The sequence below is a fragment of the Corvus moneduloides genome, chromosome 3 (genome assembly GCF_009650955.1).
Source record: "Corvus moneduloides isolate bCorMon1 chromosome 3, bCorMon1.pri, whole genome shotgun sequence".
Classification (NCBI taxonomy): domain Eukaryota; kingdom Metazoa; phylum Chordata; class Aves; order Passeriformes; family Corvidae; genus Corvus; species Corvus moneduloides.
The window spans coordinates 42,466,624-42,485,902 of record NC_045478.1 but is presented as its reverse complement, the minus strand read 5'-3'; the positions used below and the strand labels follow the sequence as shown (position 1 = coordinate 42,485,902).

The window sequence follows — 19,279 nt, the reverse complement described above, 5'->3', positions numbered from 1 at the left end:
TATTCTTAGTGCTTTTTGCCTACATTCTTGGACTTGTTTGTTCAGCTAGGAGACTAAACATTTTAGAAGCTTCGTAGGTAGGGGTTAGTGTGCCCCAAATCCCAAGGTCCTCTCCAGAACACATTTTGCAAACTAAGATAGAACCATCCAGGGGAAGTCTCCTTGGGGAGGGGGGCTCATTCGAGCCTCTCATTGGGGACTGTTTGATAGATAAACTCACTGGTAGGACCTATAATCTATAGGTCCAATCTATAGTGGGTGTGCATTGCAGTGGGCATTTCGGTGCAATCCACCTGGACGTGGTGCACCTAAGGATCCTTAAAATAAATACCAAGGCAAAATCCCTTTTTCCCTTCTAACCTTGTTTGACTCTTGATTTTAAGACCAGGAAAAGGCATCAGTACCAGTGGAACAACTACAGGTCAGGTTCTGCAGAGGTTTCAGTAGCTGCATTCCCTTGGTTAACGGATGCTGCTACAGGAATTTTTAAAACTATTTTAAGTGTCCCTGGCACAGAAACTCCCCAAATGAAAAGCTTCACATCTCACAAGCAACTCCTGGCAAGATACCTGTAGTAATCAATGCTATTTAACAAAAAAAAGTACAGGGATGAAGGAACATGGAGATCTTCTAATCCTTCACCCGGCACTTTTATACCATTTCAGACAGTAGAAACACAAAGCAGAGATTTGATGAGATTTATCAAGATTTACTGTTTTTGCCAACTATGGGAGCTTGCCTTTTCTTCAAACATGTTGTGAGGAATAACATGTCTCATACACATTCATATACTCTTTACTCCAGCAGAAATCACAGAATACAGCCTCTGCAGATGATTTATCATTTTATAGTTTTGCTAGCTCTGTGGATTTACTACAGTGTAAGTGGAAAGCTGAAAATTACTTGCCTAATGCATCAACAACCAGTAATTTTTTATGGTAAGTGTTCTCTTTTTTTGTTTTTGTTGCTAATATTGACAAACCCAGAAAGAGCAAGAATTGTCCCTTAGAAACCCAAACCTTACAGGAGTAGTAGTTAAAATAAATAATTACAAACCAGAAGAAGAAAAATAGGACTGTATAATACTATTCTTTTTTGGGGTTTTTTTTGTTACATGCTCCTATAACCGCCTAAGGCCATGAGAATACAGGAGTAATAACACTTTAAGGCCATGAGAACATAGAAGTGGAGGTCTATTCCTCTACTATACCACAAGCTCATCAAGGCACCTTTATCATAAATTAAGAAAGATCCATTTTGTTCCCAACTACTATTACAAGAAGGATCAGCTGATTTTGAGACTCCATCTCCTAATTTCTAGTTTAATTTACTCAGACAGTTTATATGCATTTGCTTCTGTACCAACATTATCTTTTAGATTTAACAGCACAATGTTTCACTCCCTGCTCCCCTCTCCCTCAGTATTTACTCCCTTGATATATTTACAGAAAGCAATAATATTCCTCCTCAGCCCTCATTTTGCTAGACTAAACAAGGCAAACTCTTTTAATCTTCTCGTGTAAAACAGGCATTCCCGATCATCTTAGCTGACCTTTTCTACACTTCACAGTTTTGATTTCACTTATTCTTCTGCATGGACAAACTCTTCCCAGTACTCCCAATTTTTCAGCAATACCTTGTAAAGTAGCATTAATACTTTCTTAGCTCTAGAAATTACTTTGTATGAAATATCTTAAAAGTAAAACTGCCTTTTTCTTGATGCCATCACATTAGTAGCTCAAAGTCATCATATGATTTAATACATGAAAATTCTCTGTAAACTTGGTCCTCAAGTGAGACACAGCACCAGCCACTCAGTCTGCCAGGCAAGACAGAAATAATATGACATATTACAAATGGGAATTATGATGCAATAGTTTCTATTGAGAAACTATACTCAGAAACTATTTTCCAATCACTTCTTTAATTTCTTTCTATATTTGAGTAACTGTCCTGGGTTGCAGTGTATTCTGTAACCATCCTCATGAGCTGAAACCAGGTGGGGCAGTGTTTTCCTTGCCTCCTCCCCCCAGACTATCTCTCTGTTAATGGCCCATCATTGTCCTGCCACATGACTCAGAGATAACTCCCTCCAGACTATCTTCTGTTAATGAGCCTAATCAACACTTGGCCTCATGACTCATTACCCCATTGTGAGATGCTCCACCCAGAGGGAGGAGCCAAGCATTCCATCCTGGACATAATCTGAGACTCTGAACACCACAGACACCCTTTCCATGGGGTTCCCAGAGGACAGGAGCTACATAGCCACCACTGGACCTTCTGAGGAAGAGCAGACCCTTTCTGCAGGATCACTGCTTCAACAGAACCACATCCACCACTTCAGGAGGAGTGCAGCCACCATCTTATCGGACTGTGATCGCCACCCTGACTAACAGGATGTCAGGTTGTATCCTGACTCTGTCAGTTTGAACCAGTGTTTTCTCCCTTTGTCTTTTTTTTAACTTCCCTATTGAATTGTTATTCTGACTTGGTGCCTCCCACTGGTTTGTTTTCAAACTAGTACAGTAACAGATCTTGTAATTGTCCTGTTCCATACCAGTTACTGGGGGGAAAATTATTTCAATGATTTTTTTTAAGACTTGTTTCAAATTATGTCTGGATCAATGGGCTGAGGCCAACAGTATGAGATTCAACAAGACCAAGTGCTGGGTCCTGCACTTTGGCCACAACAACCCCCTGCAGCACTACAGGCTGGGGGCAGAGTAGCTGCAAAACTGCCCAGTGGAAAAGGAGGCTGGTGGACAGCAGCGGAACATCAGCCAGCCCTGTGCTCAGGTGGCCAAGAAGGCCAATGGCATCCTGGCTTGTATAAAGAATAGTGTGGCCAGCAGGACCAGAGCAGTGATTGTCCCTCTGTACTCAGCACTGGTGAGGCCACGTCATGAAAAAACTCCAGACCACAGAACAAGAGAGTAGATCCAGACAAGAATCCCAGAGATTACAAGAGGCAAACAGTATTGGAATATAGCAGGAGATTTAGAATCACAATTCAGAGAAGACATGGCTTCTCGAGGAGGCTGAGTGATAGTTCCTCCAACTACTCTGCATACATGTAAATGAAAAATGATGAAGACTGATAAAAAGCATCATAGTCACTAACTAAAAAAAGGAAGGCAACATTCACAACTCAAGACATTCCGCTAAATAACAAACAGGAAGCATATTCAGAATTATCTGAATATACTGATGTTAACACTCTAAGAATAAATAAGGAGAAGGATGTTAATGTACAAAGAATATGTAATATGACTTAAACAATGGTTTCATAATCCTATTATGACATTTTATTTCTGGAACATTTCATTGATGTATACATGTGCTCTGTATTAAGCCCAGCAAGGGGCCACCTTTCTTAAAAACCTATTTCAGGCAACAGCCTGTCACCAAATACTTAAGGATTACAAAGCTAACAGACACGTGTAAAAATTTACATTTGGAAAAGGGTATCTGTAGTGAGCTGGTCATCTAATAACACCAGAGAATGAAACAAGTTGTCTAAAATATGTGGGATAACTGGTTATTTAACACAGATAAATTCAAGTCTCAGAGATATTTGCGGAACAACCCAAAGCAACGAAACTTCTGTAGAATTTTAAGGTAGTATGTGATACTGCATATACAGAAAGGTGGAATCCAGTGCAGGGTAACTCAATAATGAGCATAACTTTGATAGGCAAAGCAGAAACAGTCACAATTTGAAATCAGTACTTCCTAATGCATTATAAGAATCACATCACCTAAGCTATCTATTAACATTTGACTTGCAGGAAAGGATTAAGGCGTAAGTAGGGGAACGTTAGTTTTTTGAAACCTCAGGAGAGCTCCGTTTTCCAAGTTCCCAAAAATATTAACAGCATAAAATGGGACAAGCTTAACACAAGGAGAATTATAGAAATTTGTGTGTTATGTTTCATAAATTTCATATATCACACACTTTTAGTAGGATGCATCTCAGGCAGATCAAAGATTTGCTTAATGAAAAATTTGTTCAATCTCAAAATGAAGTCGATAATGGTAACTTATAAAGCAGTGCAACTTTTTCCAACAAAGTCCTCAAGGAATCAATTTTGATCCAATACTGTTAACAGTTTAACTGAAGTAGAGTAAGTTTTGTCCACAGATTCTGCAGAAGACTCTGCTAGGACAGCATGAGTATTGTCAGGCTTTCCTGGTTAAGTAATAAAAAAAAAAGAAAAAAAAGAAAAACAATTGTGGCTATATCGCTATCTATCTGTGAACCATTAACACAATATAGAAAATATACCAGTCTCTATTTGGAACAACACTGACAAGCCATCAGGAGGCACTAAGAAGCAGTGATAAATAGCAACATCAGTTCTTGGAGCAGTGCTGCGGCAAAAAAAAATAAGCTCATGTCATAAAATGCACATGCAGTACTGCCCAATGAAAGAAACAAACCCTCTTGCTGCTTCAACATTACATTTTAAAGCTACTCTTCAATTATTGGTCCCAGTTCTGAAGTCCAAACTTTAAGGATACTTAAATACTACAGGTTGGAAAACCAACCTTGCAGGATTTCAGGTGCTCAGCTCAGTTTTTTAAAGAAAGACTCCTGAAGGATTTGATCTTCAGCAAAGATATTTATAACATGGAGAGACTATATGAAAGAAAAAAGCTCTGACTAAATTTTCAGGAAATAGCTTCTGGTGCGTGAATGTAGGATCAGAGCTACCCTGGACAAGGAACTAGAAAGTACAGGATTGTTTGCATTGGCTTCATGGGATTATGTACATTTTGCAGCTCTGCATTTAAAAAAAAAAAAATTACTGCAATAAAACAAGTTTTTTTGGCAACTGTCTGTTCAGGTAAAGAAGGAAATATTTGTGCAATTTGACCTCTGGGGTTAAAATGGTTTCTCATTCCTCTCAAAAGCAGGAGTCTTGTTGCAGCTGCAGGAAGATATGAGAGTACTCAGCAGTTAAAAGAACCTGACTGTAAGTATCTGAATGATAAAAAGGCAACATTTCCATTTTATTTGGAAAACTTATTTGTTCAGGTATCTCTATGCTTCTGCAATACCTGACCTCAGCTCAAAAACCAGCAAAATGTCTGCAACATGTATTGTACAAGCATTACATCCCAGTAGAATAAAACTCTCTACAACTCTCTTTCCCCAGATTTATGCAGTGAAAAGAACATCTCTTTTTCCCACAACTAGGAGCTGTGTTACTAGGTTTACTATGTAATAATCAGAACTGATTTCAGGAGGTAAACAGTATTAAAAGGGATAGTGGTAGGCCATAAATGGGCAGAAAAGTAAAGAATGAAAAAAATCTGGAAGAACCACAGAATTGAAAAAAAATAATACATGTGAGGATCAAGAGGAGTTTGCTTGTATTCACAGAATTACAGCATTAACTAGGTTGAAAAAGACCTTTGAGATCATCGAGTCCAACCTATGAAATAACACTACTTTGTCAACTAGATCAAGGCACTAAGTGCCACATCCAGTGTTTTTATAAACACTTCTAGGGACAATGACTCCACCACCTCCCTGGGCAGCCCATTCCAACAGCAAATCACTCTTTCTATGAAGCATTTTTTCTTAATGTTCTGCCTAAACCTCCCCCAGCATAGCTTAAGACTGAGTCCTCTTGTCCTGCTGCTGGTTGCCTGCGAGCAGAGACAGACCCCCCAGCAGGCTACAGCCTCCTTTCAGGGAGTTGTAGAGAGTGATAAGGTCTTCCCTGAGCCTCCTTTTTTTCCCCCAGGCTAAGCATATTTTAAGCATTACTGACTATCATTCTTTCAGTCAGAAATTATAAGTCTGACTTTCAAAACTAGAAAACCTGGAAAGGGTGAAGGCCAAATGCAAAAAATGGGCCTTGACTCAACATGCAGTTTGACATTTCCTACATCTGACCTTCAGTAGTGCCAAACAAGCCACAGGTCCCCCAAAACTAATACATGTGAATGTTCACACTGCTGAAGGTGCCAAGCACCAGCAGGAATGTACGAGCCTTCAAAGATCATGATGACTCTTGTTCATGTGATTCTAGCAGTTCTTATCAAGAATAAAAAATTTCTTTTCTGCCCTCACTCCCAGGTCTCAAACAGCTTACTGTCAGAATCCCTTGCTTTAGCATAAAGCCTTTTTTATCCACAGAAAGAGAAGAGAAAAACATTTAATCAATGCACCAAATATTTAAGACAACCAAACGGTGAAATTCTCACTGACTTCATGATTTCACCCTAAAGATACCACCTTTAAAAGCTGAATAGATCACTGTAGGCCCAGTTTCTAAGTATTCACAACTACAGATCATTTCCAGGACCTCAGTCCTGAAGAGTTTGAAAGGCACCTCTCTAGCATTTCCCTTGAAACACAATAGAGTCAAGTGAAGCAACACTGTGGAGAAGGACATGGGAGACCTGGTGGACTGCAAGCTGTCCATGAGCCAGCAGTGTGTCCTGGTGGCCAAAAAGGGGTCCTGGGGTACATTAGGAAGAGCATTTCCAGCAGATTGAGAGGTGATCCTACCCCTCTACTCAGCCCTCATGAGGCCACACCTGCAGAACTGTGACCAGTTCTGGGCTCCTCAGTATTAGAGAGATGTGGAACTCTGGAGTGGGTCCAGAAAAAGGCTACAGAGATGTCTACGGGACTGAAGAACCTCTGTTATGAGGAAAGGCTGATGGAACTGGGCCTGTTCATTCTCAAGAAGAGATGATTGAGAGGGGACCTCAACAATATACATGAAGGGATGGTGCCAAGAGGATGAAGCCAGGCTCTTCCTGGTGGTGCCAAGCAATAGGAAAAGAGGCAATAGACACAAACTGATGCACAGGAAGTTCCACCTGAATATGAGGAAGAACTTTACTGTACAGGTGACTGAGCACTGGAACAGGTTGCTTAGAGAGGTTGCAGAATCTCCCTCACTGGAAATATTCAAGAACCATCTGGGCACAATCCTGTGCCATGTGCTCTAGGGTGTCCATGCTTGACCAGGGAGGCTGGACCAGACAACCCATTGTGGTACCTTCCAACCTCACCCAACCTGTGACACTCTTCCGCAGAACATTGGAAAGGCATTTAAAGATGGGACATAGCTCAGTTGCTTCAAAGAGAATGTACTTCTGCAGAACAGTCACTGCTTTTTAAAATTATCTACAGCTTACCGAAAAAGTTTTTAGCCAATAATTATTCCATGCAGTGTTATAAAAGTCAGTCCTTTTCAAATACAAATGTCAGTAAGAAATGTTGCTGAAACACTCAAATTTCAAAGACTTCAACCACACTTATAAGCAAAACCCTACAAAGAGCTTATAAAAGGTTACATATGCCTAATATTGTTTGTTTACCCCCACCTCAAAATATTCACCATGCACACACTGATCCTTTTTGCTACTTGTTTTGCTCCTTTTCAAGAAGTTCTTTAACCTGTTCAAGTTTTGTTCCAGGGCTGAATGGTGCTGTGTGAGTCCAGAACTTGATTAGGAATTCAATGGAAGTTAAGACTCACAATAGTACCTAGAGTAGTGAAATAATTTCAAGTGTTTGGTTACAATAAACTTTCAATAGCAGTCTCAGGGGTTCTGGACATCGCCATTGCATACATATACTTCCTACATATTTCAGTTCTCCATTAAGAGGGTAATGCTGAAAATATGAGTAAAAATACTGAGAGGCAGGCATCATGTCCACAACATGCCACCTCAAGTCAGCTGGAATTCCAATCTCAGTGACTGCTGGCTACTGAACATACCTGAACATACAATACTTTCCCATGATAACCAGGTGTGCTGAGATGCTATGGAAACTCAAGGCCCTTTACATATATAATTAGAATAGATACCGCATGCGATAAACAAGGAGAAAACACTGAAATGGAATTTAGAAAAAAACCTCCATTGTAAAGCTTTGAAAACTTTCACACCAAAGGTCAAAGTGTTTACAAGACAAGTTCAACCAAAATATCACTACCTCTCTAACCCAGAGGACACAATAGCACCCATAAAAATTACCATGGAAGTACTTCCACGTGTTCCCAGTTCAGTTTGTACTGAACTGTAAATAAAAGTCCTGGTTTAAGATTCAATGCTGCCTATACAGCTAGACACACTCTGTGATAGAAACCACAAATGTTGTAAAACTGTGTTTAAACAGATGGGAAATTTAGCAACAACTTCCTCCAAATTAATAAACAGACGTTTTGAATACATCACACAAGAAAATGGGCAAATTAAGTTACAGACATTTCTCGTATTTTTCATGTTTGAAATAACACACTTGCAGGACATTATTGATGGTTAATAAAGTTGTTGATGCCACTAATCTTTAGACTTGGACCTTTAATTTTTAGAATTAGTGAGGTGAATGAGGACAATTTATAACTTTCAAAGCTCTGATTACATATTGGCTGAAGATTCAGTAAGTCATTACAGCATGTATACATTTATATTCATTCTAGGTTCAAGGCCTATTCAATACCCTGGACAGAAAGTGTGTCTTTCTTCTAAATAGAGTTAGTCTACAACACTCTTCTGAAGCAAAATACAAATTCTACTCATGCAGTTGTGCAAACAAAATACCATAAATGATGTAATGTGCTAAAATGCTGTTTCATTTACTGCTGCTAAGAGATCTACTGGAGAACATCACTAGTGTGACATGGAACTTGTTTCTTTCTTTGTGGTCCCCTATAAACATAAATGGTTTAGCAAAAAATGTCTCTCTATTAAGTACTGAAATAGTATTTAACAGTAGTTAAAAAGAGATTATAATCTGGAGTACTTCCATTTTTGAAACTACTTATGTATAACTTGGGCTTTGGCAATTTTCCTAACAAATCTCTCTTCTTAACTAGCACAACTAGTTGAGTATGTCGTAAGCAGTTCAGGTAGATGGATCAAACAGTAATGATTAAGCCATCAGAAAAACATAAAAAATGATGGGACAGGGCATCAACTGCCAAATACACAGGTTTGTATCAAGTCCGGATTTCTTTTGCCTTTAATGAGAGATGGTCTACCAAAAAGACTAAAATGCAAATACTGCATAACTGGAGAATGTATAACCTGGATCCTCATTGCTTCAGTCCATCTTCACCATAAAATAAACAAGGTTTTGAAAGTCTCTTCTATTAAACTGACAGAAAAAATACAATAAAATTTACAAGGTCTTTTTTGACATTTTTTAAAGATAGAGAAGACTGAGTCATTCACTATTTTCCTTAGTTTAAATACTTCAGCTGCTAAGTTGCCTCTGAAATTCCATCAAGTAATACATTTTCTCATTCATTTTCTTAAGAAAGGTTTTGCTACTGCATTTAGAATTTGAAATTGACCCCTGTGAAAATAATAATAATTTACCTAAAAATACAAAGTAGACAAGAGGTAAAAGATATTTACTTCATAATGAAGAATGAAAAAAATCAGCTCTGTTTTGGGTAAGCCAGTATAGAGGAAAAAAAAGATGGAACTATTAACTCTCTACCACAGTGATACTTCTGAGATAAAATCAGATTGTAACTCACTTCAAGCCCACTGTTCTCTTCAGGTTCATAGGTTACAAATGATTTATAGTCACCATTTCGTACTTAGCACTCTGGCTTTTCCCATATTGCAAATACTTTATAATAAAGCATTTTCTTGTTTCAGAAATACCTTTGCTAAAATGGCTTAACACAACTAAAAGTGCTTTAGATCAAAGAAAATTTAAGTAAAAGTTCCCTCTGCTTCTTCACAGGAGGTAAAAACCCCTCTCAGTGTCTGGTGCCTATATTCCTGTTCTTTCACATTAGAGCTGTAAGTCTCCTCTTTCAGGTCACGTCTTACACATAAAAGTGCTAAACTAATGCCGCTTAATGACAAATTAATGTCCATGAATAAAAAATACACCTCTAATAGCATAGAGTAATTTGCCATTACAATATCATCATTGGACATGCCCCTGGTTTAATACGATGTATTTAATTCATAACTTAATGAGTGATATATAAAAAGAGAGAGATGAACCCTGCAATTACATTTATGTGAGTCTGTCACCTTATTTGTAAAACCTTAGAGTCATTTACATTCAAATTAGAACAAATGAGTGATTTCACAAAGTGCAGTGATAAATGACCATTGCTGCACAAGACAGAACTGTATTTCCTGTGAAAACATTAACAGTTTCCTATTATTTGTTAAAAATTACAATGCATATTGCCCAGTGTTGTGTGAATAATGACTTTTTTACTGATTAGGTCAGAAGACTAATACAGAGTAAAAATAAATAATTTTTCTTTTCATTTTTTCTGATTTTAGCTTGAATTTCTCTGCTCAAGCTGTTATGGACTCACACTGCCACCTGCTGCCCAGGCCCGGGGAGGAAGGGGTCCGACTGCCTCATTTCAAGTCCAGTTCAGGCATTCTGCCTTCTGGGTGTCATCTCTTGCAATAAACAAAATTTTCCTTCCAGACTTCTAAGTGGGCATGTCGCTGAGAACACCAGCAGATAAGGACAGCTGCACTACCCAGTTAAAAATACTTCCATTCTGGGGGCTCATGCATCCAAACTGCATCAACTTGTAAGGAGAATTTAAAGCTAAATACACTGGGAGGGACAGGAAGAACATAAAACATTAGTATTGATCAGATGGTAATAAAACCAAAGAAGAATTTTTTACACTAAGCATTATGTCATTCATCAGCCCATTTACAGCTTTATAAAAATACTGGAAAGATTCCAGAAGCAGAAATCTTCCAGGGACTGGTGGACAGAAAGGTCATCTAAAGAGGCTACACTGGCCAGAACACGAGAAGGGCAGGGAGGGAAACCACGAAGCAATGTAGTTTCTCTGTTCCTATTTAAAACACATGCCAAAGCTGCTCTCCCTTCCTGACAAAATCTGCAAAGAGATGGCAGGTACAGCACAACTGCCTCTTCCCAAATTGTGACCTCTCCTGTAACTTCACTGCAGAGGGCTGGAAATGTGTATCCATACAACTACCTAGACAGCTTGGGAGCTTTGATCTTGCTAGCAATAGTTAACCTAGATGTTGAAGCACCATTTTTTTACATATCCATCATCAGATTCATTTCACATTGCAGATAAATAGCAGCAAGTGGACTGCAGTAAGAATGGGATTCAAAGTGACTGTGTATTGTCACTTTGGAGTATTTTCACTTTCCTCACTGACACAACTGAAAAATGGAGAAAAACACCATCATTTTTTTCCTGAGTCCCATTTTCAGTTGGAATCCTCACCAGTGCATTCACATTTCACATATATAGATCATTATCTCTGTAATGTATCAGTATATTAAAGAGATAGCAGAGAAAAATTCCCAAAGGTATTTCTGAGTTTTGTCCAAGAACTTTTCTAATGACTGCCAATAGCTCAATGACAACAGCTGACAAAATTTGCTCCTTCAAAAAATAGCAGGCTAGCACAGCAACAACTGGTTGTGTAACACTTAAAACCAGAAAATGCAAGACAACATTATTTTTGTCTACTTTGTATTCTTAGCATGGGAAGGTTACTTCACCACAGGATAAAGCTGGTAGATTTAAGTTTGCTGGTGGTGACTAATTTTGGGGCATTGAGGGGAGTGTGCAGAGTGTGCATGCATGTACTTAGATTAAAAACTCAGTATTAGTTAAAAAAAGCAAGCCTTGGTTGCTAGATGACCTTTGGATTTTCTTTCCAGCAGTTTAATTCGCTCTATATGAAAAACCCAGGAGCTAAAATCCCACCTGATCTGGGGCTTCTAGCAATACAAAGGTGATGCTCTCAATCTCTGGTGTATGAATTAATTCATCTCTGAAGGAGTGTATCTTAGTGAAAGTTGGGATTGTTATTGGCACCATTCCAAATGGAGAAGCTGGGTTTAAGAAAAATAAATAGCTTTGAAGCTCTGGCCTACCCACATATATAAACCATGCACACTCCTCCTTTTAATTCCACATGCAAATTCATTTGTGGCTTCTTCCATTTAAAAACAGTAACATATTTCAATCCACAACACATTCAAATAGTTTAAAATTAGAAGTAGAAAATATTCAGATCATTAGGCATTTGTACACCATGAAAGAACTTTGTTTTATAAGCCTAAATTGACCATCACAGTAGAAGCTTAAAAATCAAATGCCCCTACCCAAGACAATTTGCCTGTTTCAATTATTACCATGAATTATCACAGGAGGCCTTATTTTATAATTTGTGAATTGATTAATCTTATTTTTGTATTCCACATCTGATCCTGCTCACTGCCTGCTTTTGTATACAAGAATCCAGAGCAGGGCAGTACAGAGGCAGTTCCAAGAAAATTCCAGTTGACTGCTGTTGTATAATGTGTTCAGGCTTATTTTAATCACTCACCTAAAATGCCCTTTTTTTTTTAGCTTAAATTAGCTCTCTTTAAAGATGGTATGACTGACATCAGTAGCAAGCCAGCAGATACACCTGTAGCAGAGTTCCATTTAATGTAATGAAGTTTCCAAAAAGTAATATGGTACATTTACCATTTAGCAGGGAACCTAATGCACTTAAAACTAATGGGGAAATCAGCATCAAATTTTCAAGTTCACTTGACACAAAAACATTTAGGATCCCAAGAACAGTTTTCTACAAGTCAGAGTAACTTCAGTAGCAATCGGGATCATCACTGCTCATGTCTACTATACCTGCTCCTCCCAGAAACTCTGAGAATAAGAAATCATTTCCAGCATTAAGTGCAAGGACAGTCACTTCACATAAGTCTGTACTGAAACGATGCCACTATCTCACCAATAAACATAACATAAATGATATCCCAGACTCTGTCCAGTGTGTAAACTTAATTTGTTCTTCACAAAAAGTGCCTGATCAGGCAGCAGAAAATTAAAGGGATATATGTTATCTAATGGTCATACCACATCCTGCCTCTCAGAACTGAGTGCTTTGCTTTGGACCATTCTGCAGCTTCTGAACCCCTCACTCACAGCTATCACCCTTGTACCTTGAATGTAACTCAGGATGTACCTAGAACTCCACTGAAAAAAAAAATTGTACTTCAGAATACACAGAAAAATCACTTAGCTTTAAGATTTCAATTATGGACAGTCCAATATCCCAGATCCCTGAATACCAGTGGAAATCAACCTCTGGTTTAAAAACCAATTACTACCCACACAATACTAAGCTTATGTTGATCAGTAGAAGGAAATTCCATTAAAAACTTTTATTCTCAATAGCATTCCCTCCTTATTAAGACTCTTTGATTGTTGAAATAATTTGCAGTTTGTGGCTCTCTGGTACTGAATACACAAACAGCTGAGGAAAGACAAAACTTCTTAGATCTACAACCAGTTATGTAACTCATATATACATATGAAACAAACATTTTTATGTTCTGAATAAATGTTTTAACACATTTATGCTCTTGCGTAAGAATAAAGTTGTCATCTGTCTTCCAGAAAAACACTCAAAAGCTTTAAAGGGCAAAATAGGTCATCACAAGCATACTATCTAATACCATGTTCTCTACAGTTCTACTTAAAAAGTCCAGTCTCAGATGTCCATCACTTTTAATGCCTTTAACTAGCTATCTCTTGCTTTCTCCAATGTCATATGACAGATATGGTCCACTTTTAAAAGGGAAAGAAGATATTCAGATAACCCATTCCCGTTATATTTCGAAGTTTGCCTATTGGCTGCAGCTCTCTGCATTAGCCTCCTTTGAAAAACCTCACCCAAAACTGACAATCAATCTGACCTGGAGGAGGAACTTGGGAAACAAGAATCTAAGAGAATTGGATGTGCACGCTGCAAGCAAATGCTGTGTGAGTGACCACAGACCTCAGTGCCACTGAAGGTACACAAAGTTCAAGTCTTTAGCTCTCCCACACCTCTGTAGCAGTTAAGAAAAATCGCATTGCCTTACCGTTTGCTCAGCCTGAGACAGATGTGCGTGCTTACAAGCCTTGTTTCAATGTTTAATGTACCTGAGAATTATGCAGATGACATGAGAGATTCATGAATATGTATGTATCTCAAATAAAATACATCAGCATGCTTCAGAAGAGTCCCCCTCTACAAATGAAGATGGAAACAAAACCCCCAAGCAGCAGAGGTTGTGGAATAATCATAATTCAGGATATGACAATGCTGATAAAAGAGAAGTCTGCACAACACAAAGCTGGAATTAAGACCTAAAGTAAGGCATACTTGGGCATTTCTTGTTTGCAAATAAAGAAAAGATTATTTACTACTGTGTTAAAATAAAAACTAGTAAATTATCAATCTCAAATGAGCATGAGTTTTCAAATTAAAATATTGAATCAACATTAGATGCTACAATTTTGATAATGAGAACATTATCAAAACATTTGATAATGAGAAGTTTATAGATGATAAAATGCATTTAATAAACTAGCAGTGTTGTCAGAAATGTCCATTGCGTTACCTAATTGAGGGTGGGGAGAAAATGTTCCTCTTCTTTTTCCTGTCTTTCCTTTGATTGAGAACTCTTTAAAAAATTGCCATAAATGCAATTTAAACAATTTGTTACAGATATATTCTTGAGATTCATCTACAAATTCAAGACCTCTAAGCTGTTTAGTCAATAAGAAAGAAGATCTATCATAGTCAAAATAACATTTTGTTTATTCTGAGACAACCAAGAGGAAATTCCTTAAAGACCAGTCAATATAAAAGTCAGCATTGGCTGGAAATTACTCTGTCCCCAGACCACTACAAATAATTCTTGATAATCAGACACTTCAGCAACCATCTTAGCTGAATCAGATCAGTACAGTATTCTTTGGAAACTCTCAGACTACCAATGTGCCTGGAAACATACTTGAATGGGCAATGCCAATTGCATTTGTAGCAACAAACACCCTCCTTATCAAAATGCATGGAATTATTACAGGTCCCAGATAAAAGTACCAAGAAAAGATGAAACTGCTCAAGACCGTTCCAATAAACTGACGACCTGGAATATCTAGAGAAGAGCTGGAACAAGTGCTAACAATAAGAGCAGCACTCATACAGGAAAAGCTTGGTCTAATCAAAACAGTTAAAGATAATCCTAACAAGTTAAAACTCTGTGTCATCATTACACAATAAATGACAGCTAGATCCCACACACTGCATTTCCTGAATTTATGCTAAACTAAGCTAAGTTCATGATATTTCAACAACTCAAAACAGCATGAAAGTAATTCAGTAGCACTGTAAATGAAGAACTCTGGCATACTCATTTATCAGGAAGAAAAAGGGCAAGCACTACTCCCCTTCCAGCATCTGTATCACAGCACATGTGGTGACAAGACACCCCAGTTACCAACTGCAGCTAGGATAAGTGGCTTTAAGGAAGCCTTCTTTAACTACTTGGATTTTATTTGCAGATAGTACTAAAATAAGGCAAAAGGTATTTTTTGAAGTCACACAATACTATGTAGAACATAAACAGATATTTGGTATAATTAGTTTGGACCCTGAAAGATATCATGGTCTTAATCTTGTTGACCTCTGTTAAAAAGACTTACAGCAACTACTCAAGACTGATTACTTGCATGGACTGCAACTGTACAAAACAAACAAGACAGGTAAATTCTTACTGTGATCTATTCAGACTGCAAATCTGTCTACATATATGCCTTGCTGAGGTGAACTTCATTAAAAAAATACTGTAAAATACAACCTAAATCCCAACATGATACAAGCTACAGCCACCCCACAGATGTGCATGCAGATTCCAAACTTTTATGATGAGACCCTGATTCAAAAATAGTTTACAGAACTAGCACTGCTCTCTGTCTTCCAAAACATATTCTCCTCTTTTTTTCCCCTACCCTTCTTCCACTACCTTATTCCCTCCCTCCACTACTATAAATCTGGACACTGGGTCCCACTTCCTCTTAATTTTCACAACAGTGTAGCTCCAGTTGTCCTACCCTGGCACACTACTCAGAACACAACAGTGCTTTTTCACATCTTTCACACATCCTACAGCAACTGCAGGCCACAGAGTTGTGGTTTCTGTAACTCATGAAAGACATGGTTATCCTCAAAGTTGTAGAAACAGAAAAAACATGCAAATAAACATTAGACAAAATGCATCTAAAGACATGAGAGCAACAGGAAAAACCATTAGCAGGAGAGGAATTAAAACACCTCTGAATCTTTTGCAATCTTTTTACAGTTGGACTTCATCTTAAAGAGCTTTTCCAGCCTAAAGGTTTCTATGACTCTCATGTCCAGAGAATTTTTACTGGTCTGTTAATACATAGTAATTTGGAAGAAATGTTTACTAACTCCAGAGTGTTGGGTTCTATAATGGGGCTAGTGTGATTTTGGGGTTGATTTATTTTTTAATTCATTAGCAATCTATTCCTAAATAATTGACCATAGCTTGCACATTAAGGACAAGATTCAAAGCACTGGTAACTCTGTAGTTGTCTGTCTCTCCCCTGCAATGGCCTTGGGATTAAAAGTTTAAAGATGGTGCTGAGGGAAGGGCTAAAAATACTAGAGGCTACTCAACACAGGTGATAGAAAAAGTTGGCACAAGGATTTATGTTGAGCATATACCTGCTCTTTTCCTAAGTCCTCTCACATCCCTGCTTCATGAGCACAATATTCAGTCTTTTCCATACTCTTTAATATTTTCTGTAGGTTCTTTGTTGTAATAGTCTCTTTAGTTCAATTTCTGACAAAGTAAGAGCCACATATAAGCATCACAGACATACTCACACTGACTGGTTTGTTTGGGGAGCATTAAATACATTGTATGCCTACTAGTGTTGATTTATATCTTTCCCATTACAGTAACCCCTTCCCATGCCTGCCTGACATTAGTAGGTCAAATGGTTTTGTGGCTTATTTGGTATCTCACAGTTCTTATTTCTCAAACCAACCATCCCTCCCATCACAACCCATTTCCACTTTCTCAGAAAAATTAAGTTCCTCCTTGCATCCCTGAAAAAAAAAAATATACCAATTGCAGCACTCTGACAGCTCCTTTAACTTTCTAATCAATTTATAATGCACAAATTAATACCTCCTTATTATCTGAACATACATTTTGAAGGGTTTCCTAAGGCTAACACTCAGAGAACAGATTCTTTCTCTGTAAGACACAGAGCCTTCAAGTACATCCTGAAGTTCTTAACACGAGATCCTGCATGCCCCTGGTACTCAGCAGCTCAGCATGCTGCCAAGCACACTCCAACTGTTCAAAGGCAGTCACGCTGTTGGAAGGCAAGTGCATACTAAGAGCACTGTGCTGATGTGCATCTTCGTGCCCAAGTGCTGCCCAGATGCAGTTAACACATCCGATTTCAGAAACGGTACTGAAAAGTTACCGAGAGCAGGAAACAGCTCTGTAGAACTGCTACTGCCATTTTATTTTTAGAAGGCTTTTCACAGATACCCATCAAAGCCGTGTTCTTGCTATCATCATAAGTCATTTCCTACACAAGCCAAAAAAAAACTTTACTGCAACTCAAATTTTTTGTTTCATAAAGACATCGGCATTATGGGCATGAGGCCAGTTGAGAATAAGGTACCATTATAACAAGCCTTCTTCCTTCAGTGAGAGGTTGTAGTACCCTGAAATACACATCAATATTCACAGAATTACACATCTGAATTTGTCACAATACTCATGATTCCAATAGGGAAATATCTTCACATTTGCTGGTACACTGAGGTAGAAGAAAGCAAATTCCCTGGTAAAAGAGGGAATCTAATTCCCATGTGCTGATATTAATCAGTGGACCATTCTTGTTTTCGGAATGAAATGGACAAAATGGATGGAGGGATAAAGCATCTACCATAAACTGAAACCCAAATTCCACTCAAAATTTAGATCTCCTGAAATCCAGTTCTTGACATTTACAGTGTACCAGGTATTGCACTAATAGTCTTCTACTGCAATTAGGCTTGAAACAAAAGTGTACCAAACAGAAACAGCTGATCAGGCCAAAAAGCCTCACCTCAATGAGATAGTGAGAACATAAACTGAGAAGCTCCAGCAGCTGCAAATGACTCCCAGCTGCTAGGACGTCCTGTATCACCCCTGGTTCCAAGAGGATCTGTAAAGAAGAAAATGGAAGGTTTGTCACCTGGAAGATGTACTCAGAGTACTTGCAGAAAATACTAAAGGCCTTTGTTATTTCAGATATTTAGGTCAACATAAAGAACAGAAACATACAATACAATTAAGCATATAGAGAAGTCTTTGCAGAATAGGGATCAGAGTTTCTAAAGTTCATCTGAATCTCCCTAAGGATTTTTTAACCTTTCCTTTTGCTTTTTTTTCCCCTGTGAGGGTCTCTAGTCACATATCCCCTAAATCCTTTGAAACTAAATGTGTGCTGTTTAAGGAGACTTTTAAAAAAAACCTGAGACTCCTTTTGTTATGTGTATACTTAGATCCTTCCATATATACTGATGAATCAGGCCAACAGAACTGACTCAGAAGTCTCCACTATTAATATAATTCATTCATGCAAAACATATACAGACAAGGAACACCCTGCCTATTCTGCATAGTGCCACTTTATAATTTTCCTAAGCCCTGTCTTCATTTTACAGAGCAGGGCTCTGAAGGCGCAATGAGCATGTTGCTGGGGAAGTGCCAGAAAGGGCTTAGAAACCAAGACTGATTATTCAGTTACTTGCTCACATGAAACTCCTACTCATTTCAATTAAAATCATGTACAGGCAGCAGTAAGAATAATTGGGCCACAGCTCATAGACGGCTGTCTTGGGGTCAGCTTGTTAGAGCACCCCTTTTGGGACACAAAAATGTCTTTGGGAATATGGACACTGGTCAACTTATTAGCAATCAGACTACAGACTATCCGGACTAAAATTTTTTAAGCAGTACAACATCCCCAAAAAAATCAGAAATGCATGAGGAAAATTAATTTTTCAAAGATGCTCAGTTTATTAAATTTTATTCTTGTACTTCCCCTGGCAACTTTGGTTTCATACCACATGAGGTCAGTCTCTCACTGCTCCACAGGGAAGCAAAGCTTGCTTTCAGATCCTTCTTCTTCTGCCCGTATAATTCAGTTTTATCTCACAGCATCATTTGTATACCTCAAGTGCAGTGGAATAAGGAAAATAGAAAACAAAAGGAAAGATGCTCACCTGCATCTTTGGTAGTTTAACTATTTTTTAGGGAAATGAAAAAATGTGTATGCACTTCTTTAAGCAAAACCACAAAATATCTCCAACATAATGGATATATTAGGGAGAGGAGAGAAGGGGATTGATCCTTGTTTATATCAAGAACTTATTTACATTGAGTTCT

General features: G+C 38.2%; 1 protein-coding gene across 7 annotated transcripts in view; it reads right to left on the bottom strand.

Annotated features, from left to right (window-relative positions):
• KLHL32 (kelch like family member 32) overlaps positions 1–19,279 on the bottom strand; it is a 142,510-nt gene that overhangs the window by 66,363 nt on the left and 56,868 nt on the right. For all 7 annotated transcript variants that reach the window (XM_032105118.1, XM_032105111.1, XM_032105114.1 and 4 more), the window contains one exon: positions 17,955–18,053. In XM_032105118.1, coding sequence (XP_031961009.1) covers positions 17,955–18,053 — 99 coding nt within the window. The remainder of the gene's footprint in view (positions 1–17,954; positions 18,054–19,279) is intronic.